We start from the raw sequence: 24576 nt of genomic DNA, 5'->3' as shown, positions 1-24576 counted from the left end.
CAGACAGTATCTTCATATTTGGGAAAAATTACTCTAAGTTTGAGATCTGCAATAACATTTTGATTTTTCAATGCATATGCCCACTAGGAATTTTTAGACTTTTTTCAAATATTTCATTGTTTCTCAACATATTTCAACTCATTAAATATTTCTCAGCCTTTCTTCTGGGCATATGTGTTAACACCAATTCATTTTCCAATCCAGGATACACATGGGTTCTTGTATTCCAAGAACCTTCAACCTGGGCACAGTATACCACGAGAAAAACTTTATAACAGGTGACATTTAAGAACTACCAACACTAACATTCACAGCCTCAGGTTGGATGCCATTAATTTCCTTACCAAGAAGTTATCATAGAGAAACCAATAGTTTTCAACAGAAAAAGAAAAACTTTGAAAGAATTTCTACATTTTTCACACACTACCTTTTCCTACAAATTTGTATTCATAGCTTATATATCTGATATACAATTAAAGTGAAACAGCAATCATCAGAGTAAACGTATATTTAACCTGAGGTATCAACCCATGTATCTTCCATGGGTTATCAATTTTAAAAAATTTAGAATGCATTGACTTGCTTTCGATACTAAACTATGCTGAAGAGACTATAACAGCACTTCAGGAATTGGTAGTAATCTCAGATCATCACTGTGAACATCAGTCACAATTCAACAGAACTGGGGAAATGATAAAGTCAGTTTAATAGAATTTTGAATAACAGAATTTATGGATAGACTTGAGCTAGATTATAAACAACAAACAAATAAACTAACTAACATTTGATGTTAGAACAGAAAAATTCAATCAACCAGAAGGGTTTTCGTTTTCTGAATGTCACAATTTGTTGGTTAGGATTTTTATTTTGTTTTGAGAGAAATAAGTTTACTCTAGAAATAAGAAAGCTTATTTCTTCTTTTTAATTAAATCAACGAGTGATGAGAAATCTGTCAATAAGCATTAGAGGCCACCAGAAATGTTATTCCTGCCATGCACTTAGAGACAGGAAAATTTTATGTACGTTTTAATAGGCAAAAGGTATTTCCCTGTGGTAGTCTCTGAGGTCTTAGTATTTTGTTTTCTAAAAAGTTAACTCCTCTTCCTAGTGTCCCAAAACACTGACCAATAAAATGTTCGGAAAACATGGTCAGGATGAAATTCAAGAGAAAAAGACAACCTACCACTGACTGTGGTAGGATATGTATATTTAAAAAAAGGTTTGGAACTAATAATTTCCTTCATAAGTGTGAAAGTGCCAAATTTCAAGAGAACAATTATGATAACTCATTCAGGTTTTTTACAAAGATTTTTCTATTTGTTTCCAAACGGTTTGTGGATAACCCACCCTCTGGGGATTAAACATTTGAGAAAAATTGAAGTGTACAATATAATCCTAAAATAATGTAGCAATTACTTTACAAAAATCTCTAGGACAACAAGAAAAATGACCTTTGAAATAATAGTAAAAGAAAGGAACAAAATGAATATGAGGAATTCCAGAACTGAATTCGCTTGGACTCCTCCAGTAACTCAGTTTAGTCTTATGTTGTTCAGGTTTGAGTTAAAAAAAAAACAAACAAACCTGTGAACATAGTCATTTGTTTGCTTTTGTTAAAAGAAAAAAATTCTGTTTCACTTACCTAAGGTATAAAATATTTCCCTCTCCGTTCTCCCCCTTTTAATTGGTAATAAACTTCAATGATATGCCAATAAATCATAATTCATAAGTCCTTCATGGGATCACATCTTTGCATTTTGACCCACCAAGGAGCAGATTTCCAAAGCAGGCCTATTTCTTTAAGGCTCTGCCCTTTAGCTATCTAGTTTAGAAAAAAAAAGTTGTGGAACGGGAAGGAAAAGCATCTCACTTCTCAGTTTTAATAATCTGAAACTAAGACTCATCAAACAATGATTGATACTCGGCTTATTAGCACACAGTTGAATTTATCTATTAATTACTGCGAGACTAAGAATAGCAACCAAAGAAATGAGCTAAGTATATTGTGACCAAAAGAGATTATTCTGAGACTCATCTAACTCTGACTTCTTTTATATTTAAGAAATATTTCAAGTCTGTAGAAAAGAGAAACAGTAAAAGTCTTCTGGAGGAGATCAAATCCTTGATTTTCAAATTCGAAGGCCAAAAATGAAGGCAGTTCTATTTGGCCTCACATCTAAAAGTTAGAACTTTAGAAATGTCAGCTTTCCTAATAGTTCTACCAAGAATCAGGTATTACTGCTCTTCTCCAAGTGTCTCACATTGGTTAAAATTCAGTGTCTGTTGAGACTTTGATTATCAGTCCTGCTAAACAAGGTAACGTCATCCTCATATCCTGAGGCTGAATATTCCATGTTCTCCAGTAAGACATATTTGTCTTCACTGCCATTTAGAGAGAGGACTTCTTTCTTAGTGGATGTCAGGTCACTCCAAGTGATGTTGGTGTTTTTAAAGGCATGTAGAAGGAAGATGCCATTGATAATAGTGAAGAACCCACTCAGGGTCCCGATGATATCTCCAGCTTTCATGCCATACCATTCTTGGAATAAGATGGCGGAGCAAGTCACTACCATGGATGTGAAGAACACGTAATAAATGGGAGTCACAAGAGATGTATTAAAAGTGTCCAGTGCCTTGTTGAGATAGTTAATCTGTGTTGTCACTGAAAGCACAAGTACAGCCAGCAAAACAAAGACCAGTGGATGCTTGTAAACTGGCTTCCATTCCAATAGTTCCTTAATAGCAATTCCCAGGCCCTTGACAGAAGAAACAGAAAATGCTCCAATCAATGAACAGATTGAAATGTACACCAGTATGTTGGTCTTTCCCTTCTTGGGAGCCACGATCAAAATCAGCACCAAGGTGATCACAGTTACAATCACAGCAAAAGAAATGAATCCTGTTAGGCAGAGAAAAGAATTAGACTTCAGAAAATGCTCAGAGGATCATGTCTTTGTGAAATCTTATTAGTCAGGAGTTTAGCAGCACAGGTGTTTTAGAAAGAGAAGTGAGATTAAATTAAAAAAACACAACAACATTTTACTGCATGTCTCTCGATATTTTACAATGGACTTTCACAAACATGTTATTTGAATCTCGTAGATAACACTATGAGGTATGGCAGATTTATTCTGATTGACTTTTTATTTTCAGAGGGAGTGAGTGGCTAAAGTTTGGGTTGGAGTATAAGTCTTTTACCTCTCATATCCCCATTTCTTCCTTTCATTGCAGACGGGAAGCATGGACACAGAAATAAGTTGTGTCAAGACTTGTAATACTCAGTGAAACCTTACTGTATCTCACAACCCACAACTTGGCTTGTAGGAAGCCTATTTCAATATAACTACAAATTCATTTGATGAGGATAGAAAGTGGAGCAGGATTTGAGTAAGTGTTTCTTTCGGTTGAATCACAGACCTGGGTCTCTCAATTTCATTTCCATTTCATGCAAAGAAGCAACTTCCTCTTCTTGTGGGGCATGGATAACCATCACAGTTGACCCCAATATACTTAATATGCAGCCTATTTTCCCATGAATATTCAAGTGCTCATTTAAAAAGTAGGAAGACAATATTGCACTGTTGGGAGAAGAAAATAAAATCACTCTTGTTCAATTATCTTTTGATTCCATCAGCTTTAAAGTTATACTGTGGTACATTCCACTCTGTATTCCACTCAACTGATTTGAATATGCTGATTTGAATGTGACACTGAAAAACCTGATTAATTTTAAAGCTTAGGAAAGATGATCAATCAAATTTGCTAATTGCTTTATATGTAAAGAGTTATAATAGACATTCTACACCCCTTTAATCTTCCCATGACCTTCTAAGAGGTCCTACTCAATTTATTTTTAAGTTTCCCATCTTTTACATCTTATGGCATGATACGTTTAGAATACATATGCTCATGAAAACTTCAAAGAAAGATATATGCCTAAAGAATTATTCTGCTAAGGCTGATATTTAGCTAGTACACACAAGTATGCTCACGTGGGTTGTCAAAATATTGAAATATTCCCTTACTAGTTGCTACTGCCCTGGTAGTTTCACCTATCCAAGCTCTCACTACTTTAGTTGCCCTGGCCTCAGGAAGTTCCAGAATGGCACCACATGGACACTGGACTTTGCCTTCCTGCTGCTCTACCAGCAAATCTGCTGTGGTTCTTGCACACCAGGCTACTTCCCATGATGCCCTGGCATTACTGGTACCCATTTGCACCCAAGACTGTGGTCAGTTACCAGGTGCTTTCCAAGAATCACTCTCGTGTGGCTACTCGTGAGGATTGCAGTTTCAACTCATCACATAGTGTTCTACTGCTTTATTGTGTACTGACTTATTGAATTGTCACAACAATCTTACAAAGGTGAAAAGAGGTGGGTAGGCCTAGTCATCAGCTTTGTATTAGTTTGATAATGAACTGAGATAAAAGGAAAGCAAAAAGACAACAAACAAAACAGTTGCTTAGCTACAAAATAAGAGTTCATGGACACATTGAACACATGCATTTGGGATCATAAAGAAGGCCCCAACTCAGAAAAATTAAATCCACGTTCTATGAATGGGAAAAGTATTCCTGCTTCCATTACTAAAAGAAATGAAGAGATCTCCAAACAGAAGTATCCAGCGGACATGCAAGACTTTTAGTGGAAGTTGAAATTTAACCCAAACAAGACGCTTTTTTAAAGTTCTCTGATAGCAATGGTCATTAACCACTATGACAACAGAAAGGATTAAAAGGGCTATGTCAATTTGTTCAGGTAAGAGAGAAAATATAATGTTAGGCTTCATTGAATCATCACAAATATAACACACAATTGCTTTATGTTAGTAGAAAACCAGGCTCACTCTTATAGGTTTTTCTAAATAACAATAAGACAATCTATTTCTTATTTCTACTGCAACTTATTGTATAGCCTTCTCGAATTATTTTTGTGATTTTTAAAATTTTGTTTTGAGATATGCTTAGTAATATATCTCTTGCAGGTTAAGTTTATCATGGTTTTAAAATCCCTATAGAGTCCAACCTCCTTATTGCTCACGTACCTTATGAGAACGCTCAGTGCGCCCAGCGGGGTGACTAAGGTGGCTGGTGCAAAAGCATAAGCTGCAAAATTTGCAGCCTCTCCTGCTCCCACTGGAAAGCAAGCAGCAGTATTAATAGTTGTCAGAAGGGAAAAACAAATGACACATGCGAGGCAGTAGAAATCAGGCATCTCTGAATTGCACTATCTTAGTAGCTCAAGGAGACCTAAGGATGTGCTCCAGCAATCCCTTTCTTAACTGAGGAGCTCTACACTTTCGTGACATATTGTGATACAGATAACTTCTAGAATGAGGGAAAATCCCTCTAAGAGCTGGGCTCTTGTTTTGAGGACATGTTATTTTCACAGGTAACAACTGAACACTTGCAACAGAATTTCATACTTCACACTGGGAAACTACACCAAGCAAACTTATTGTAGAGGGAGAGAGAGCTTCTGGATCTGATACAAGACACCAGCACATGTTTTCTTTCTGCCTCTGGCTACTATGCCCCTACTCCATGTTCTCAGCCAAGTCTACAGGAGTACTGGGCCTCAAGAAGACATCGTATAACAAATAAGAACTTAGAGAACAGGACAATTAGGAAACTGCTCTCATAAGAGCAATGGCAGTTTTCTTAGTATATTAAGCTTTTTTGAATACTTTATATTTTTATCTTTGTAGACAGCTTTCCAGGAAAATATTGATTTCATAATAAAGTACTGGATGTTTGTCATGGGACACAACCTCTAATGTTGAAGACTTATGCTTTTCTCTCTTACTGGTATAAACTGGTATAAACTTATACTTTTCTCTCTTACTGGAATAAACTTTGTACATGATGAGAATGAAATTCTAAATGTAGCAATATTATATTCTCCTTATATTTTCATTCTCTTGTGTGGGCACAGGGCGGGAGATGCAAGTAAGAGGAGGGAAGGAAAAGGAGGAGAAGAGAGGAGGAGGAAGAAGGGAGGGAGGGAAAAGAGGAGGAGGGAAAAGAGGAGGGAGGGCGAGGGAAGGAGCGCGGGAGGGAGGGAGGGAGAGAGAGAATGAATCACCTAAATATCTATCTAGAATCTTCCTCTTACAGTCCTTGTCAACTTTTATTCAAATGAAGTAATAAAACAGATATGAAAACACCTTCAAAACTAAAAGAGTATATAAGTTATTTTTATTCATTACCTCCACCACTTAAAATCCACCACTTATTTAAGAAAAGTATTCCAATTCCTTCTTACAACAGAATCTCACAAATACTGAAATGCGTTACTTCGTATGGGAAAATAAATGAAAGTTTTAAGGATTCTGGCTGCAGAAGGAGATGACTAGCAAATGCTGTGAAACTACAGTTTATGAGGTCCTTTCTTTGGCAGTTTTAGGTTTGGAATTTAAGAAAGTTCAGAGGTGTTAGGAGAGAGATAGAAATCTGCAAAAATGCCTGAGAGAGATAACACTGCCTTCTCTTTGGGCAGCGCCTTAGCATTTAGAAAGTGCTTTCATATCCTACAGAGTCTCATTTAATTCTCTGGGCAAGTCTAGGAGGAAGGTGGATGCTGACAACTTTCATCTTCTCTTCATTTGTTCAGTGCTATGCAGCCAGAGTGACTTTAATTTATCCATGTTTTGGTCTTGGCCAGAAAAATGTACCCATTCCTTAAAAAACAGGCAGTTAGAATAGTCATAGATTTGAATTAGGAGCTGGGAAGATGTGGAAAGAAAGCATTTTCCTCAATCATTACGGAAAAAAGAATATAAGTGAAGAAATCTGTGATAAAATATAATATTTCAAAGGTTAATTTTTTCTTTGCATTCTAAGAGTATTGAGAACATGGGGGTAGGGGAGGGAGGGTAAAAATTAATTCTAAATATATACGACTTATTTTACATATAAGACAATATATTATAGCTACACAAAAGTTTCTAGACTTAAATGCCATCCTTATCAGGAAGATAAATTAATTAATGTTGAACGGTTCCATGTAATTTATTTATCATTTTATAAGCAAATACTATTCTCAGCATTAGGGACTTACTTGAGAGTAATCCTGCCCACCAGAGCCATTCCTTGAGGTAAGAATGTCCACCTTGTCCTAGGAAAATAATAAAAATTAAAATTAAGTTATAAAGTGGAGGAAGAAAGTTTGGAGAACTGCCATCTAGGAAAGGTACCGGAATATGACTGGAAAAGGCCAGACTTAAGGCCGAGTCAGTATATGTGATCTTTCAGCTTATTTATTTGGTCATTTCCAAAGATTTTCTAACACTTTCTATTGGTCGACTTTGATTTCTACAGAAAGTAAGTTTTTTCATTTGCAGAAGAAGTTTATTTAATCATCACTATATTTATGCCATTCAGAGGTGTGGATATAGAGTATTATAAGTTCTAAATACTTTGTTTCAGCAACAGTTAAAATTGAAGACACAAAACCATAAATTACATCGATACCTAATGAGGACCTTAAAGGGAAGAAGATGGTTGACTTAAGAACTTTTGAGATTATGGACAGTCAGTCAGAGAGTAATGAGCATTAGACAGCTGGACTTCATTCTCTACTCTGACATCATAAAATTAAATTTGTATTTTGTCTTCTGAAAAGGACAGAAAGCTTTCCTATGATTTCCTATGATTTTATTTCCTAAATCATTGTTATGTTTGCTATAAAAATAGAATTTTCTTGTCAATTTTAATATATTTAACCCTATGAATTTGACCTTTCTAATTATTATAGTTAAACTAAGCAGGATATATTAGCTGTAAAGATTATCTCATAAGGTAGTTAACTATATTTGGGATTTTCTCCTTATAAAATTTGCAAATGACTAAATTGGAATCATATTGCAATATGATCTCATAATCTGTCTTTAAAAACTTAATAATATATCATAAATACTTTTTCATGTCCTTAATAGTTTAATATACCAAAATCTGGCATAACATTATTATTTAACCTGTAAGAGACCATATTATATATATATAATATATATATTATTATATATATATATTATATATATATTATATATATAAATGACCAAATATATATTATTATATATATAATATATATTATTATTTTATATATATATATAAATATTTTATATATTTTTATATATATATATATAAAATGTTATATATATAATATATATATTATATATATATATATATTATTATTTTATATATATATATATATTTTTATATATATATATATATATATATATATATATATATATATATATATATATATATATATATATATAAAATGTTTCTAGTATTGTTCTCATTATATAAAACTCTTAAATATCCTGGTATGTAAATCCAGGTGGCATCCTTGTTCACTTATTAAGATAAATTTCTAAAAGTGGAATTACTAGGTTTTAAGACATTAAGATCTTTAAGCTTTCTCAAATTGCTCTCAGGAACATTTGTACCCATTTATACTGCCTCTAGAAATGTTTGGAAGGGCTACTTATTTTCCAAAGTCTCTTACTAACATAGAGGATTATCTTTGGATAATCTTTATCTATAAAGATAAAGGAAAAACAAATACTTTGTTAAAATGGTAGACAACAACCTAGGAGCTTATTGTTATATAGTTGGTATTTCTTTGGATGAAATAGCATTTATTTATGTACGTTTGTTGGTCACTTGCATTTCTTAATTTGTGTGTTTGTTGTTTATATGCTTTGCCAATTTTCTTCTAGGGCACTAATCTTTTTCTTATTGACTATAGTTGCTCTTTATATATTGTGGATTTTAACTACTCTTTTTCATATAATTTGAAATTTCTTCCCCATATGTCATTTCCTTTTTACTTTCAGTTAAAGGTGTTTTTATATAGGATTTTTTTTTTTGTCAATCCAGATAATATCTTCCTTAGACTAGATTCTTCCTTTACATTTATGCATACAAAGACCTTCTTTTAGTTTTTTTAAAAAAATATTTCATTTTAAATTTAATTCTAAACTATGTAGAATTTATTTTGATGAGTGGTAAAAAGTCGAACTTTTATATTTTTCTCCTCTAATTTTTGCCAACTATCTAAATACTTTTGATTGAATAATTCACTCTTTCTCCAGTGGATTTAAATGGTATTTTAAAAAATCACACATTAAAATGTTGTATGTATTTGGATCACCTTATAAGTTTTGAATTATCTTTTATTATTTTGTCTATGTTTTTAAAAGCCAAACTGTTTTAATTAAGATAGCATGTTTTATTTTCTGATAGCGCAAATCTTCCCTTAATAGTATTCTCTTATAAACTTGTTTGCACAATTCATAGTTGCTTAATTTCCCATATGAACCTTAGAATAATACTGAGTTATTTTATGATATTATTCTTGATAAGAATAAATAGGAAATTCATAGTTAATGAAGAATAGTCAAGCAGAGCTACTCGACATGTGAAATGTCACTATTAATAGTAACCTAATTCTATTGCTATCCACTTATTGATTTAACAAGTATTTACTGAGTGCCAAACACTATCCTAGGGAAGGTTCCTGTTCTTGTGAATCACTATCAATAAACAAGTAAACCTGTAACGACACATAAATAAACAATAAATGTACAATGACAAATTATTCTAGGTACAATGAAGGAAACCATTAGCACAATGACAGAGAATAACAGTGTGGTGGTGAGGGAGACTTGCCCAGAGAGGATGGTCAATGAGAGCCTTTCTCAGGCGATATTTAAGCTGAGATCTCAAGGATGAGTCAGCCAAATAAAGGGCAGGGAGAAGGGAGTTTCAGCCCAAGAGAAATGACCTTGAGGTGGGAAAGAACTTGGTATACCCCAGGAACCAGAAAAGTAGGCAACTGGGAATGTAGCAGAAGATGAAGCTGGGAGGTAGCAGGAGCCATTTAATGCAGGAGGTCAGAGTCTGTGGAAAGATGTTTAGATTGTATTCTGAGTGCAAAGAAAAGCCACTGATGGGTTTCACGCAGGACAGAAGCATGATCTGACTCTGACTCCTGAAATTGCAGACTAAAGCTATGAAAGAAGAACCCATACCACACTCCAACCTCATGAAGCAAGAATTTTAGTTTCTCTGTAAAGGAGACACAGCTGGTTCAATTCCTGTAAACTACTGAGAAGAAAATTGCTAAGAATGAAGATAGAGGCTAAGATAAATAGAGACTGGAAAATATTATTATTATAGCATTATAATCTTACAGTAGGATTATTTCTTCAGTTAGAAACTTGAATTCCTTAGTTGCATCTGTTTCTTACCAGCTCTAGTAACGCCCTTGTTGGCCAGTTGCAAGAGGCCCTTCTTCTTCAATATGAAGCTGGAGCCAATAAAAATACTGGAACTTACTGCCAGTACCAGGCCCACATAAAGACTGTATTTGTCTTCTACGTTTGCAGAAATGCTCAAGTTGGTTAGGCTGGAATTCAGGTCCCTGTAGAGGACAGGAGAAGCCAGCAGCTGTGACACATTTGTGATCTCACACCAAGCCTGGGAGGAGTTTGGACAAACCAGAGACAGCTTGTAGCCTGGAAAAAAGGAAGCAAATGTCAACAAACGAAGGGGAGATGCATTCATGTTTACTTCCTTTTGGCAAGAAAAAGAAACTTGAGTGGACAGCATTGAAACACTGGTTTTCACCACATGAAAGCAAGCCCCCAGTAGTAGGTGGTCCACAGGCCTGTGGACATGGTGAGTGTGGCCCATACGGGTTCTTAAAATTTTTTTAAATTTCTTTAGTTGTCATCATTTAAATATGAGAGAGTTTGCATGAAAGTCTAGGCACTATTCATCTCATCTAAACCCTAAGAATGGAAAGTCATTTTTATAGTAAGAATTTCGATTATGTTAATTCCTGAGAAAACATCTGACTTGACTTCAGTGAATTCCGTGGCTGCGTTAGTGTCACTTACTATGTAGTTACCATAACCATTCCAAAACTTCATCTCTGAAAACAGTGTGGGTGGATCTCATTCCAGTGAAACAATATTCTTTCTAAGCTGTTGACATAGCAAAATGTTTCTGACATTTTAGGGGGTGTGGGGGCAGAGGGTGATAAGGGAGAGCAAATGATCTTTGTTGTATTTTGTAAGGTCTCATTGTAAGTGGCAGACATTAATGCTGCATGTTTTATGGCAGGAAAAACAATAAAAATCTTGTCTAATTACTGACTTTAGAACTTAAATTGTTTTATGTTTTGGGTTCATGTTAAGGAGAGAGCCTGAAGCAGATATGACTGAAGGAGGAAGTGAGAGAGGAAGGGAGTGAATGGTGAGTTAGTTAGTGGGTGTGGAGTGTGGCACAGATGGGGAGAGACAGTGAAGTAAATGTGTGGGCAGGAACTTTGGAGCGTTTCGGAGGAATCAGAAAGATCTCAAAATCAAATCTTTTTAAGATTTGAGTAAGCAAAATAATTATACAGGGAGCTTAATCCAAATTTCATATTAAATACAGAAAGAGAAAATCTATTATATTTATCATTTCTCATTTTAATAAACATTGTCAATAGCCCTCTAAAGTGACTATACCAGATAGCAGAGTTGCACAGCTTAAGAGTGCTGGGCCCATAAAGTGACTATACCAATTTATATTCCTGCCAGCAGGCAGCATACATTACTTTTTCTGATGTTTTTATTATTTATTTTCCTAAATATTGAATAATTGATATTTAGAAAATATGTTCAATTATAAAGAAAAATAATTCAATACACCAATGAATCAGCCACCCAATTTAAGAAATAAAACATTATACCTTGGAGGTAACAACTATCCCAGTTTTCTGCTTAACATTCCTTTACTTTAAAAAAGGTTATTTCTCCTATATGATTACATCTTCAAATAGTAAACTATTTAGTTTTGTTCTTGTTGCACATATAAAAATGTAACCATACAATATGTACTCTTTAGCGACTTGCTTGTTTTTGAGACTTATCTATGTAGATGCATATGGCTTTGTAGATGCATAGGGTTTATTCCCCTCCCCGTCCCCCCGCTATTCTACAGAATTCTCCTGTGTGACTATCTCACAATTTTTCTATTTTATAGTTGGTAAACATTTGGGCATTTTATAGTGTTTTTGCTTTTACAAACAGTACTGCTAATGTTCTCAATTATGTTGAACCATATGTAACTTACATTTGACAATTTTTGACCCTACAAAAATAGCAGTTTCATATGGTTTGACTTAATACCTATCTTCTATGTCTAGGTGTGAATGTTTAGTTATACGCAACTTAAAAATGTTACATTTCCTTTGGATTATATAACTTTCCCTTTAAGCTCTATTACTATCTATAATCATGGACAAGTTGAGTAATCACTTTTGGCTTCAAGTTCCTAATCTTAAAAATGACTTGATGGTTCTGAATATGCCTTCTATAATTTGGTGGTTTGATTATAAGCTATCTTTGCTCCCAGAGTAATTTACTGACAATCCTGATTAGCTCATAAATGTTGCTGATGGACCAGCTCTAAACTCAAAGGCACTCATAGTTGGAAGACATTTTAAAGAAACTGAAGCCAAAATATTAAGTGACTTGCTAAAGTCATGTAACGGCCAAAATCAGGGCCAAATAACCCAATTCCCAGGCTAGTATTCTTTCTATTTCAGAAAAGTAAAAACATAAAGTACAAAAAAAGCCAGTTGAAAATTATTATTAATGTTTACACAAAGATGAAATGCTTTGAATATTTTTTTCAAGTACAATTTGCTTATAGAGAATTATAATTTAAATTATCCAGTTTATTACATGAAGTAAGATATCTGGTTTCCAAGAAGTCACTGCAAGATATTAGTGTGAGGAAATCATTGTCTCACTGTCTATTCTATATGTCAGTTTGTATTATTACTCAGCAAATAGTCACTCCCTTACTCTCATGATGCAGGCAGAATATTTTTCCCCTGATGCTGGGAAGGAAGTGAGTTGGTGGCTCATGGGACATCAGCAGAGGTGATATGAGAGAAGCTCCAAATGTGGTCATGTGTTAGGTTTCCTCTCTTGCACCTCTGTGTTTGTCAGGAATAGGGCTTCTCTGAGGAGCTCACACCCCTTTAGACTGAGCTCCCAGAATGAAAACACATGGGGTGATCAGGGAACATGAAGGAGCCAAACCAAGGTAAACATGTAGCCTGACGCAGACACACCAAGTGAATCTAGTCCAGATCAGTCAACCATCAGCTGAAGTACAGACATATAAGCAAGAATATATGATTGTTGTTTTAGCCACTGAGTCTTATGTAGCAATAGCTGACTGATACACCTGCCTATTCATATCAGCAAAGAAAAGAATGAATAAAATCTCTTTATGTCCCCTATAACTTATTCTCCAGATGTCAGCCAGTATGAATCAGATTATGTCACTTCTCTGCTTAATCCCCACCTCCATAAATTTTTCTTGCAATTATAACAAAATCTAAACTGCTAATCCTGTACTCTTTTAAAAGCTTTACATGCTTTGAAGCTTGTACACCTCTGACACTATATTGTAGCCCTCTCTCTCTCCCCCTCCCTTTCTGAAACAACACTAGTCTTTTCACTCATTGATTCAACAAATATTTATTGAATATCTATTATCTGTCATGTATTTTCAAAGAGTTGGGGATACAACAGTGAACAAAAGAAAATTCCTGCTTTCTCATATTCATTTTAATGAGGGGAAATAAGACAAGTGAACTAATAACTGCATAATATTCTGAGTGCCATGGAAAGCAGTAAAAGAAGCATAAAGGAATATTTAAAAAAACAAAAACAAAAACATTAAACAGAAAAACCTCTCTGCTAAAAGGAAATGCAAAAATCCTGAGGCAGAAATTTGCTTGAGGGGTAGAAGGAACTGTAATCAGCCAAGCTGGCTGGGGTGAGAGATGAAATTAAAGAGTAGTAGGAGACAAGATCAGGTGAAATGAGCCTTTAAATAAGTAGGTCCAATCTTGTCATTTTGCCTTCCAAAATTCTATAATGGCTTCCCTTCTTATTCAGAAAAAATCCAAAATTCCCACAACATTGACAAGGACCTAAAGAATCTTGCCTCCAACTACCTCTGTAACCTCCTTTTATAACCTACTATTGTTTTTGTTTTTGTTTTTGTTTTTTCCTTTAATAGGCTAAGTTCCTTCTCACCTTAAAGCTTTTAAATAGTCCTTACTTAGCCTGAGTTGTGGAGTAGTGGCAGGCATAGCTCACTCCTTCTCGGCACTGAGCTCTCATTTAAAATGCCAACTCCTTACGAAGGCCTTCTCTGGCTTCCCAGTCTAAGAAACCTCTCAGCCATGTCCCATCATATCGTCCTATTTAATACTGCCAATCAAACAAACTTCTTCTTACAGTTTAATTATGGCTTTATAATAGCATTGTATTTGTATAGCTATTTCATTCATTCGCTCAAGAAAATAGTTGTTGAACACCTACCGTGCAAGGCACTATGTTAGTCATTCATATATTCGACACTCAGCAAATTCTTATTGAGCACTTCCTGTGTGCTAGGTAGGCCCTGTTCTAGGAACTGGCAAGATAGTGATCAACAAGGCAGGTGAATAGGTCTCTGTTCTCACGGAGCTGATGATTTCAGTGAGAGAAACAAATGAACAGGAATAAGAAGAGCAGAATGGGAGTGAGAAATAACTTAAAGAAAATTTGAAGCAGAATAAGAATAATTTTGAGTACATTTGACATATCTACGTATCAACTCTGATAGGGTTGGGGAAGGAGCCTATTATTTCAATTAACCAAAATAAAATTGAAAAGATACTGTCGATTAAAACAAAGTTAAAATCTTGTATCTCTAAACAAGATCATCCCACTATCAGTGTGTTCGGAAGCCAGATACTCTAAGACTGTTAACCATCAGATTTCCTACATAAACTGCTGTTTTCACACTTTACAATCTGTATATTACCGAAGTTACTAAATTGTTAAGATAAAATTCCCTTGAAATAAAATAAAAACAATGTTCGAAGACTAAAGATGCAGGAAGGGAACCTAAAGAATAATATCTCAATAAACATGCATTTATATCAAGCTTTTAAAAAACAATTGTGTATAGTTCATATTAAATATTAAACTAAACAATTAATAGCATATTGTTTTCTAAACAACCTTTAGTAGAGATTTTTTACTACCTTTAAGCACTTTTGAATTTCTGCACTTAGGAAATCTATGAAAGGCTGGAAAAACAACTTGTTTTTAAGCTTTTAAACTTCCTTAATTTTCTCCTTTCAAAACCATGAAGTCAGGCTGAATCAGCTCTAAATACCAACCATGTCATTTTTCACTCTGCTAGCTGGCTGCACCCTGGGAAAGTGGCTCACTCAGACAAAGAAAACTTCGAAAACCATTGGATCCCTCTCAACCTCCAACTTACTGTCCCTAATGCCAGGCCAGGTCAGAACTCCCAAGAAGATATACTGGAATATACATGTTTGTCTTCCTTATAGCCCAGTCTTTCTGACCTTTGTGTCCCCTAGCCCATGATCTTCATGCAGTTGGTGCTTCACAGGTGATGGGTAGGTATATTTTTTATAGTCTATTTTCATGGTGTCATATATTCATGTTAATAAAGCTCTATTGGTTGTTGGAATAAATTCGGATCTGTAGGCTAGGTGACATATAAAAAATCTAAATAAAAATCTCTCATATATGTTTAAATTTAGCTTTTGAGGCAATTTCGGATTACAAGACCTTTTGAAGCATCTATGGTTTTAAAAGTAAAAGCTACACTGTGGGGTTAACTTTTTCTTCATGGAAGTCCAGCTAGAATGCTCTATCCTCAGATCTCATGATGGACTCTTCGTAATTTGGGTCTCAGCTCACATGCTACTTTCTCTAACGGGCTTTCCCTGAGTATCCTGTCTGACCATCACAATTCTCTCAATACATTATCCATGACACTCACCATTCTTGTCCTTTTTTTATTAATTTGTTTCTTGAATATTATCTGTTATCTAGACAGTAAGCTGCATGGAAGAAAGGACATGGTCCTAAAGTCTAGGGCCAGACTATCTTGCAAATTCCTTTGCATTAGCCCCTAAGCCAATGCCTGGCACATGGATCTCTTCTTATTTGAATGAATAAATTAAAAACTGAGTCTTTATTCCATGTCAGAATCTGAACTGTGTGCTTCATATGTAATCCCGCCTGGATCTATTCCTCATAACTGTAAACTGTAGGAATTATTCTCAATTTATGGATGAGGAAAGACTCAAGGAGGCTAAATCATAGCTGAGAAGATGTCTGATGCCAAAGCCCTCTTTCCACCACTACTGATAACGTGGATTCTGAGTTCTCTGAAGTCTTTCCCACCAGTCTCTCACGCAATTACCACAATTAACCACAGGTTATTAAGTATTGAGCTTGAATATTTCTTGTTGGAACTAAATGTATTAGCAAAGCAGGAAAAACATCTGAAGTTCAAACAAGTTGGTGTAACTCACACACCCACCTTATAGATCCTTGGGTAAACAATGGTGGATAGATTAGTAACATTCTGACTTACTGGTTTATGAATTATTTTGACAAAGGTCACACAACCTAACTCTCTAGGAAATCTAGATTCAGCTACCTTAGTAACCACTTCCAAAATCTCAGCTTTTAAAGTTTGTGAATTGTTCAGGCATTTTCTCTTTGAGTGTGTGTCTCTTCTCTCTCGCCATAGTTTTGACTTTTGACTAGTTCACTGACTTATTATTATTATTTTTAACTTTCTGCATCATAGAATAAGCTGGAGGAGCCAAGAGGAGAGAAGATCGAGAAGTTGCCAGCAAGTTTGGAAAGGTATAATTCTTGTCACACTCCTCACTGTCCTCTTCGTCTTTATGCCATCAGATAAATTAAAAACCGGCTTTCCCCTTGACACCGTGGAAACAGTCATTTCAGGTTGATACAGACCCTTCCCATCGCACCCCTCTACCCTCATTTCCGTCCCTGGGTTCTACTTTTATGAGGGCTCACTTGCCTCTAGTGACTGTGGAAAGTCTGCCAGTGTTGTAAATATCTGGGCTCCTGTAGAAGCTGAAACTCCAGCCCAGCGAGCAGTGAGAAACCTACAAAAGACTGAGACCAGTTCCCGTCTTCTTTCCCGGCAGGCTCTCTCTTTAAGCGGCCCCAAAAGAAGTTGACAGAACGAGTCAGACGCTAGGTTAATGGGGCAAGAGACGTTTTCATCTCGAAGAAGAGAGATGTGGGTGGCCCGGGCAGGTCCAGCACGCTCCGTAGCGCCTGACCTTCCACGGTGTCTGACCCTCGCGGAGCCAGCTCAGGGCACAACACGGGACTCCTGCCAAGTTCCCGGGCACGCCCTCTGCCCACGGGGCGACGTCGACCGTGGACTCTGGAAGTGAGTCTGAGTCAGTGGGAGCGTCCACCTCAGGCGAGACATGGGAGTATTCCCAAAGTATCCTGAGTATTGCCGTCACAAGACTCAGCACGCTGTAATTTACATGGATCTGCTTTCCGGACCAGAGTGGGAGCCACGTATGTTTTGTTCGACTGACTCAGGCTTTCCCACAGAGTTTGGCATATTGTAGGCACTAATAAATAGTTGTTGCCACGCTGGCTGAATGAATAAATGCGTGAACAAATGCGTTAGGACTTGGTGTATCTCTTTCCCGTCTCCGCAACTACCCGAGGCCGCCCACCTGGTCTCATCGCCAGCCAGACGCCAGGTCCCCAGGCTCGGGGCAGGCACTCACCTTCTCGGCAGGACTCCCCGGGCGGCAGCCTCACCTCTCCCTCCATGGCCCCCAGACGGGGCTTCCCTGGCACCGGCTCTTGCTCCTCACCCACCTGGGCTTCTTCTCCCCATGGACCCGCGTCCCCGCCGAGCTGCGCGATCTCGCACCCCTGTGCGCTGGCCCCGCCCCCGGGCAGCCGCAGCCAATGGAGATGGCTGGGTGGGGCCTCCGCGCGAGCCACGCCCCCGAGCTATAGAGTTGGGTGCTAGTTCTCCGCGCCCGCAGCGGCGACAGCTTCTGGTCTCCTGTGTGACTGACTGGTGAGATTGCCAGCTGCTGCTCGGTACCGCTGCTGGAGCCGCGCAGTGGAGAAGCATAGACACACCTCACAGGGTGAAGGCGTCTCTCTGAGCTTGGAGGCCGCCGAACCAACTCTTGGGGCATTTAGTAGCACCTGTGCTGAGGCCCCTCTTCTAGCTTGCCAGTGTCGAAATGTCTCCTGCCGCTGGATTCTGAGGACCTCGCTTCAGATGCTAGCGGCTTTGTATGGAAATTGCTGTCCAGTGGGATTCTGATCCGATTACCATGCTAAAAAGTTTATTCCGGGAGATTTAGGACAGATTTTGCCCTTCTACGCGGTTATCAGCTTCTCTCGAAGTCCCTCGGCTTCAAACTCCCGCCCCCACCCCATCCCCTTTTTACTTAGTCATATAGTTATTTGCAATAAACCCTAAAGGAAAGGCAATGCTCAAACGGAAACGACTTATTCCTACAAAATAATAATAGCCCATATTCATGATACTTCTTGCTTTAACCATGCATATGTAGGCACTTTATATGTATTAACTCATTTATATGTATTAACTCACAGCATAGTCTATTAACCCCCCAGTTTACAGATGAGGGATCAGAGGCAAACAATGAAGTTAAGTAGCTTAACCAACTAGTCAATGGAAAGTTTGGTAGCAGGTCATTATGCAGCACGAAATGGGTACAATTCGTGCTAAAACCCTCACCACAGGAATGAGGTGTGCTCTGGGTTTTCACTGAAGGAAATACTGTCTGCTCACCTTGCCTTTGCTCTAGGTAATCATGAACAGTGCTGTTAACTCTATTACCTAGAGTTTCATCTCTCAATCTTGCTTTTCTTGTTTTGCTGAGAGGGAAGAGTTAAGAACAGTCAACATAATGCAAGGCACACATGTTCACACGTGGATGGCTTGGTGGAGAAAGAATAGCATGAGGAAGGGAATAGGTTGAAGGTTGGAATGGAGGGAGATTTATGCTAAATTTGGATAACAAGCCTTAAAACTTAGATTTCTATTTTATTTGGACATCAGATTTGAAAATTTTGCCTTTATCAAAGATTGGTGATAATAGTAAATGATATCTAAAGCATTATTTATTTACTTACTTAAGTGACACTTAAATAACCTTTATGTGGGCAAGCACTATTCAAAGCACTTTATATTTGCTTTTCAAATCATCATAATAAATAGATACTATTATTAATTCCCACTTTACAGATGAGGAAAAGGAGGCACACAGACATTAAGTAACTTGCCTAGGGACACATAACTAGTAAGTGGTGGAGCTGGGATGCTAACCAAGGAAATCTGGCTTCAGAATCTGTGCTTCTAATCTATTTGCTAATTTGATATTTTTAAAAGCCTAATTGGATATTTTAAAAAACTAAAAATGTACCTTTGAGATGATTTTTAATAAAAATCAAATTCCAGTTTCTTATTAAGTTTTATTTTAGGTAGGAGGGACTTTGTTGTTATTATTGTTTTTGGTTCTGGGAATAAAGAGAAAAACAAAAAAATTATTTAAACTTATTTAAGATCACTGTTTTCCCAGTTTAAATGTTGCTTAGACTTTATAATGTATTTTCCTTCACTGCCTATTTCTAAATGGCTTTGAATATTATGCCATTATAGTGCCATAGACTGTTATGAGTGACAAAATTCTCTGAGCTTCCTGGGGTTTTATGTCCATTTCCTTCACCAGGTTAGGGAAGTTTTCCATCATTATTTCTTCAAACAGCTATTCAACATCTTGAATTTCTTTAGTTACACCGATCAGACAGATATTTGGATCCTTGATAGTGTCCCATATGCCCCTTAAATTATATTTAAAGTCTTGGCATCTTATCTCTTGCCATTCTGATTGTGTGTCCTTGGCTTTCCAGTCCTCTAGATAAGGCATTTGATCCTCTTCTTTATTCACTTTGTTTATTCCATTTAATATACTTCTCATCTCAGATAATGTGTTCTTCATTTCAGACTGGTTCCCTTTTATAATTTCCATTTCCATTTTTACGTTTTTTATCTCTTTGCTGAAGTTCTCTACACTTCCCAAAAGTTCATTGAGCATCTTTATAACCAGTGTTTTGAATTCTGTATCTGTTAGATTACTTGACTCTATTATATCTGGAGCTCTGTACTGTTCTCTCATATGGCTTCTGCTTCTTTGTCTTCCCATTTCAGCTGCCTTTCCATGTCTGTTTCTATGTACTAAGCAAAGCTCTTAAGTCTCCCAGTCTTATTAGTGTAGATTTGTGAAGTAGGTGTCCAGTGGCACAGTCCTGAGAGGGGTTCAGCTGCAGGTCAAATTTAGTCCAAGCCTCTACCCCTCTGGAGCCACCCGTTAAGATTCAGCAAGCAATCCACAGTTGCTGTGCTTATAGTCGCCTCAAAAGGCCACACCAGAAACTGAGGCCAGATGCTTTCAGTGTGGGTCTAGGTGCTGCTCAGCAACGAGCGTCTGACTTGCTGAGGATATACCTGGATGAGGCTTGGGTGGAGCCGAGAGTTGAGGGAGGTGGGGTTACAGGGAATCCTCTGGGCAGAGCGACCTCTGTTATCCAGTTTGATGAGGTCAGGGCTATGGTGGTGCTGTGTCTGGCGCATTGGTAGTGGGGAGGGCTCAACAGGGAACAAGAGATACTGCCTGGCACTTCTGTACCAAGCAAGTCTCACCTTGGCCCTCACTCCGACAATTTCTCCCTGTAAGTCCTTGGTGTCCCCTGCACTCAGCCAAATCGGCACTGGTGCTCAGAGCTAGCAGGTCCGTCACCGTGAAGATTCGCTCGTGGATGCGGCCCCTTTAAGAGGCTTCTGCCACTGCTGCAGCCTCTTTCTCACTCAGATGTTCCTCGTCCTGTCCTACCTTCTGCCGTTGCAGGATGATTTCTTGGATTTCTCTCTAGTTGTATGGCTTGTTCGTCCCAGGCAATTTTTCGCTGTTACTGCTCCTTGTTTCCATCACAACTTTGATTTGGTTGCCAGAGGAATGAACAGAGCCTCTATCATCTATGCCATATTTTTATTCTGATAGAGAAGTTTCTCATTTGTTTTTTTTTTTTTTCCTCAAGATATGTAATGTGCCTATTTTCCCCCTTTGGCTGCTAATTTTGTTTTTGTACCAATTATTTTCAATACTTGGGCTTTTATTTGCCTTGGTGTGATTTTCTTTGTGTTTATTCTGTGTGGGTTCAATTGGGATTCTTGACTATGTGGGTTTATACTTTTCATTAATTTAGAAAGTTGTTGGCTATTATTTCTTCAAATATTTGTTTCTACTTCCTCCCTTCTAGGATGCCAATTACATATTTGTTGAGCTGCTTAATATAGTCTCATAAGTCACTGAGTCTCTGATGTTTTATCCCTTGCTTCAGTTCAGACAGTTTGATTGCTACCTTTTCAAGTTTACTGATGTTGTCTTTTGTATTATCTATTCCTCTGAACAGATAGCTGGTAAATTTGTCATTTCAGAATTTCTTTTTAATTTCTAGAAATTCCATTCATTATTTTTTCATGTCTTTTACATTTGTTTATTTATTATGGTTTTTTTTTTTTGAATTCTTGAGCATATTTATTATAGATGTTTTAAGGTCCTGGTTGCTAATTTCATCATTTCTGTCATTTCTGGATCTGAAACTATTTACTGATTTTTATCCTGATTATAGATCACATTTTTCTGCTTTTTTTGTGTGTCCAATAATTTCTGACTGTGTGCTAGACAGTATGAGGTTACACTGTGAAGGTTTTGGATTTTGTTGCCTCCCTAAAAAAAGGAAAAAGAAGGTGAGTTACTTGGAGATTAGCTGGATCCTTTACAATCTTGTTTTAAGGTTTATTATAGTACACTGAGAATATCCTTTACCCTAGATTTAGTTTAGCCTTTCTACTAAGTGTGTGGCTTTTCTGTGTACTCTATTAGTGCCTGGGTCTTCCATGAGATTGCTCTATTCTAACAGGTAGGAACTTGACTCTCCAAGCTTCATGCGAAGTCTGGTAATTATTTAACATTTAGTTCCCTGGCAGTGATATGCTATATGGTTATCTAAAAGATGTAAAATTGTCATATACAACCATATACTGCTTTGAGATAGAGTCCTTTTCTACTTGAATCCTTTTGAACCTTTCTGTATTTCATAATGTTTTTTAACTAGAACTTTGGTACTCTAACAGTGAATTATTAATTAATTAGTAGCGAGCTCCAGAAACTATCTCTTACTAAAATAATAATAATCTTAATAGTTACCATAATTGAAGACTTGATTTGTGCCAGCCACTATGGGAAGAGTTTTATGTAGGTAATTTCTAATTATCGTAACCTGATTAAAAGAATCCTTCATTATACTGATGAGAAAAACAGAGGCTTAAGGAAATTAAATATTTAATTTGTCCAAGACCACAACACTTTTGGTAATTGGCAGAGCTAAAATGTGAGTCTACCTTAGTTTAACTCCAAAGTCTATTAAATTTCCAATATTCCAAGCAGCAATTAACATCAAGTTCTAAAATTCTTTTAGTCAGCATTTTCTAGATGTATGAGGATTAATCAAAATTCTGTCAGTTTTAAAGGTCAGTTAAATTTAGACATAGTAATAAATATTTTGTTTATTTAAAATTGCATTATAATTTGTTAAGGGTCTTACAATTTCAGTTACCATAGAATGATGGTAACTTGGTATGTGCACAACCCCTAGAGGTAGCATTGTGACACTACAGGCTCTAAAATTCTATTTTATTTATTCATTCAGTAGGTCTGGTTTTATAGATTAGGTGTGCATGTTCTGTAATCAGTGAGTTTTCTCACTGTAAAAAAATTTATCTGAGAAGCTAAGTTATAATCAAAGGTGGTTTGCTCATTAGCAGAAATCTATCCATATATTGAGCACCTCATTTGTGGAAGACAGTTTACCATATTAGATGAATCATTTAACTAAGAAATAGAGAAATTACACAACTTGCCCTAGGTGACACAACTAGCAAGTGAAAGAACTGGAATTGTAATCAATGCTGATATTCCTGACTATTAAGCTAAACTACCTCTTAGTGGGTGATCTTATGGATGCCCCTTAGCCCAGTGGCTAGAATGTAATACTGTCCATTTTTTCAATTGAATAAGAACAATAGCATTTTCTTGATCTTGCACATTTCACATATTTTGGACTCTGAGTTCTCTAAACAAAGAAGAGTTAACAGGTACTTAATAAATGTATATTAAATGAACATATTGATACATATTAGCTATTTGGGGGAAGCGAATTAATTGAAATCATGGATCATCGCAGAAAATAACACATTTTTATGTATATACCAAATTATGCTACAATATCATGGAGTCCTGGACCCGCAAACTCTGCTAATGGAACTTATATGAGAACCTTGGCACTCAAGAGTGGAAGACATTTCTACTGTTTTTCTCTTTATGAATATTGCTACTCTCTGAACTACACAGCCTCCATTTCCTCTTGGTTGAATCCTGATTAATAAAGAATGTACAAGAAAATATGTAAATTTTTCATCTATTCATTTAAATGAATATTGCTGAGGCAGTGACATGCAATTTCTTGTTTTCCAAACAGAACTCCAAATGTCGCTCTACCCCCGATCTGTTCTTCCTGCTGTCCTTCCTATCTCAGGAAATTGCAATATCTTCTTTAGTTGCTTAGGTCAAAAAATCTAAAGTCATCCTTGACTTCATTCTTTCACTTGCACTCTATATCCAATCAATCAGCAAATCTTGCTGCTACTATCTTAAAAATATTTTCTCTTCTCATCATCCCTACTTCTGTCATCTTGGTCCAAACCACTGTCATCTTTCACTGAATTACTATAATAGCCTCCTCACTTCTCTACATGAACTGTTCCCTAAGACATTATCTACTCCCCCTTCTCCCCTTGCTTCCTCTAGCTTGACCTTTGGCTTCCTTGCTGTTCTTTATTTGCTCCAAGCACAATCCTATCTTTAGGCTTTGCACATCTTTTCTTGCTAGGCAAGATCTTCTCCCCAAAATGGGCATGGCTAGTTAGCTCTGTCTCTGCTAGACGAGGTTTTCCCTGAATACCTCATCTAAAACAGTCCTGCCCTGCCCCCACATCATATCCTATTCCCTTGCTTTGCTTTCTTTATCATGTTATTAATCATCATATGACTTCTTCTGTTTACTGCTTTGCTTGTCTTTCTTATCCCATTAGGATGTACATTCCACGAGGGCAGAAACTTAATTTTGCTTACTATCGATTTCCCAGTGCTTAGAAGAGAGACTGACACGTAATAAATATTTCTTGAATGACTGTGCATGGCATTGAACTAAACACTAGAGAAACAGTAATGAACAACATACACACAGTCTCTGCCCTCATGGAGTTTACAATTGTTATAGGGGAGACATATAATTAATTACATGACAAGACATGAAGGTCTTGGTGTGTTGGAAGACAGACTACAAAATATTTAATAATTTAGGACCAAGAGCCAAAATATCTCAAATTACATAATTTTTGAAGTGAAAATACAAAAAGAGTCAATGTCATGCAAATGAGCATCTATAGTTAGAGGCGGTTTAAATAGGATTATAAAGATTTAGAAGAAGCTGACAAAGCAAGACTGGGAACCG

The 24576-nt window shown here is 36.6% G+C and overlaps 1 protein-coding gene across 1 annotated transcript; it reads right to left on the bottom strand.

Annotated features, from left to right (window-relative positions):
• Positions 1-1866: 1866 nt before the first annotated feature.
• Positions 1867-17879, bottom strand: NIPAL1 (NIPA like domain containing 1). The gene is made up of 6 exons (XM_039845144.1): positions 17682-17879; positions 10258-10524; positions 7062-7118; positions 5047-5137; positions 3418-3578; positions 1867-2899 (listed from the first exon to the last, which is right to left on the bottom strand). The coding sequence occupies exons 1-6, from the start codon at positions 17725-17727 to the stop codon at positions 2274-2276; spliced, it is 1248 nt and encodes a 415-aa protein (XP_039701078.1). The 5' UTR covers positions 17728-17879; the 3' UTR covers positions 1867-2273.
• Positions 17880-24576: the final 6697 nt, after the last annotated feature.

This window comes from Pteropus medius, unplaced genomic scaffold (genome assembly GCF_902729225.1).
Source record: "Pteropus medius unplaced genomic scaffold, Ma_sr-lr_union100, whole genome shotgun sequence".
Taxonomy (NCBI): Eukaryota; Metazoa; Chordata; class Mammalia; order Chiroptera; family Pteropodidae; genus Pteropus; species Pteropus medius.
The sequence above is the reverse complement of the archived record's forward strand: the minus strand, read 5'-3'. Positions and strand labels throughout refer to the sequence as shown.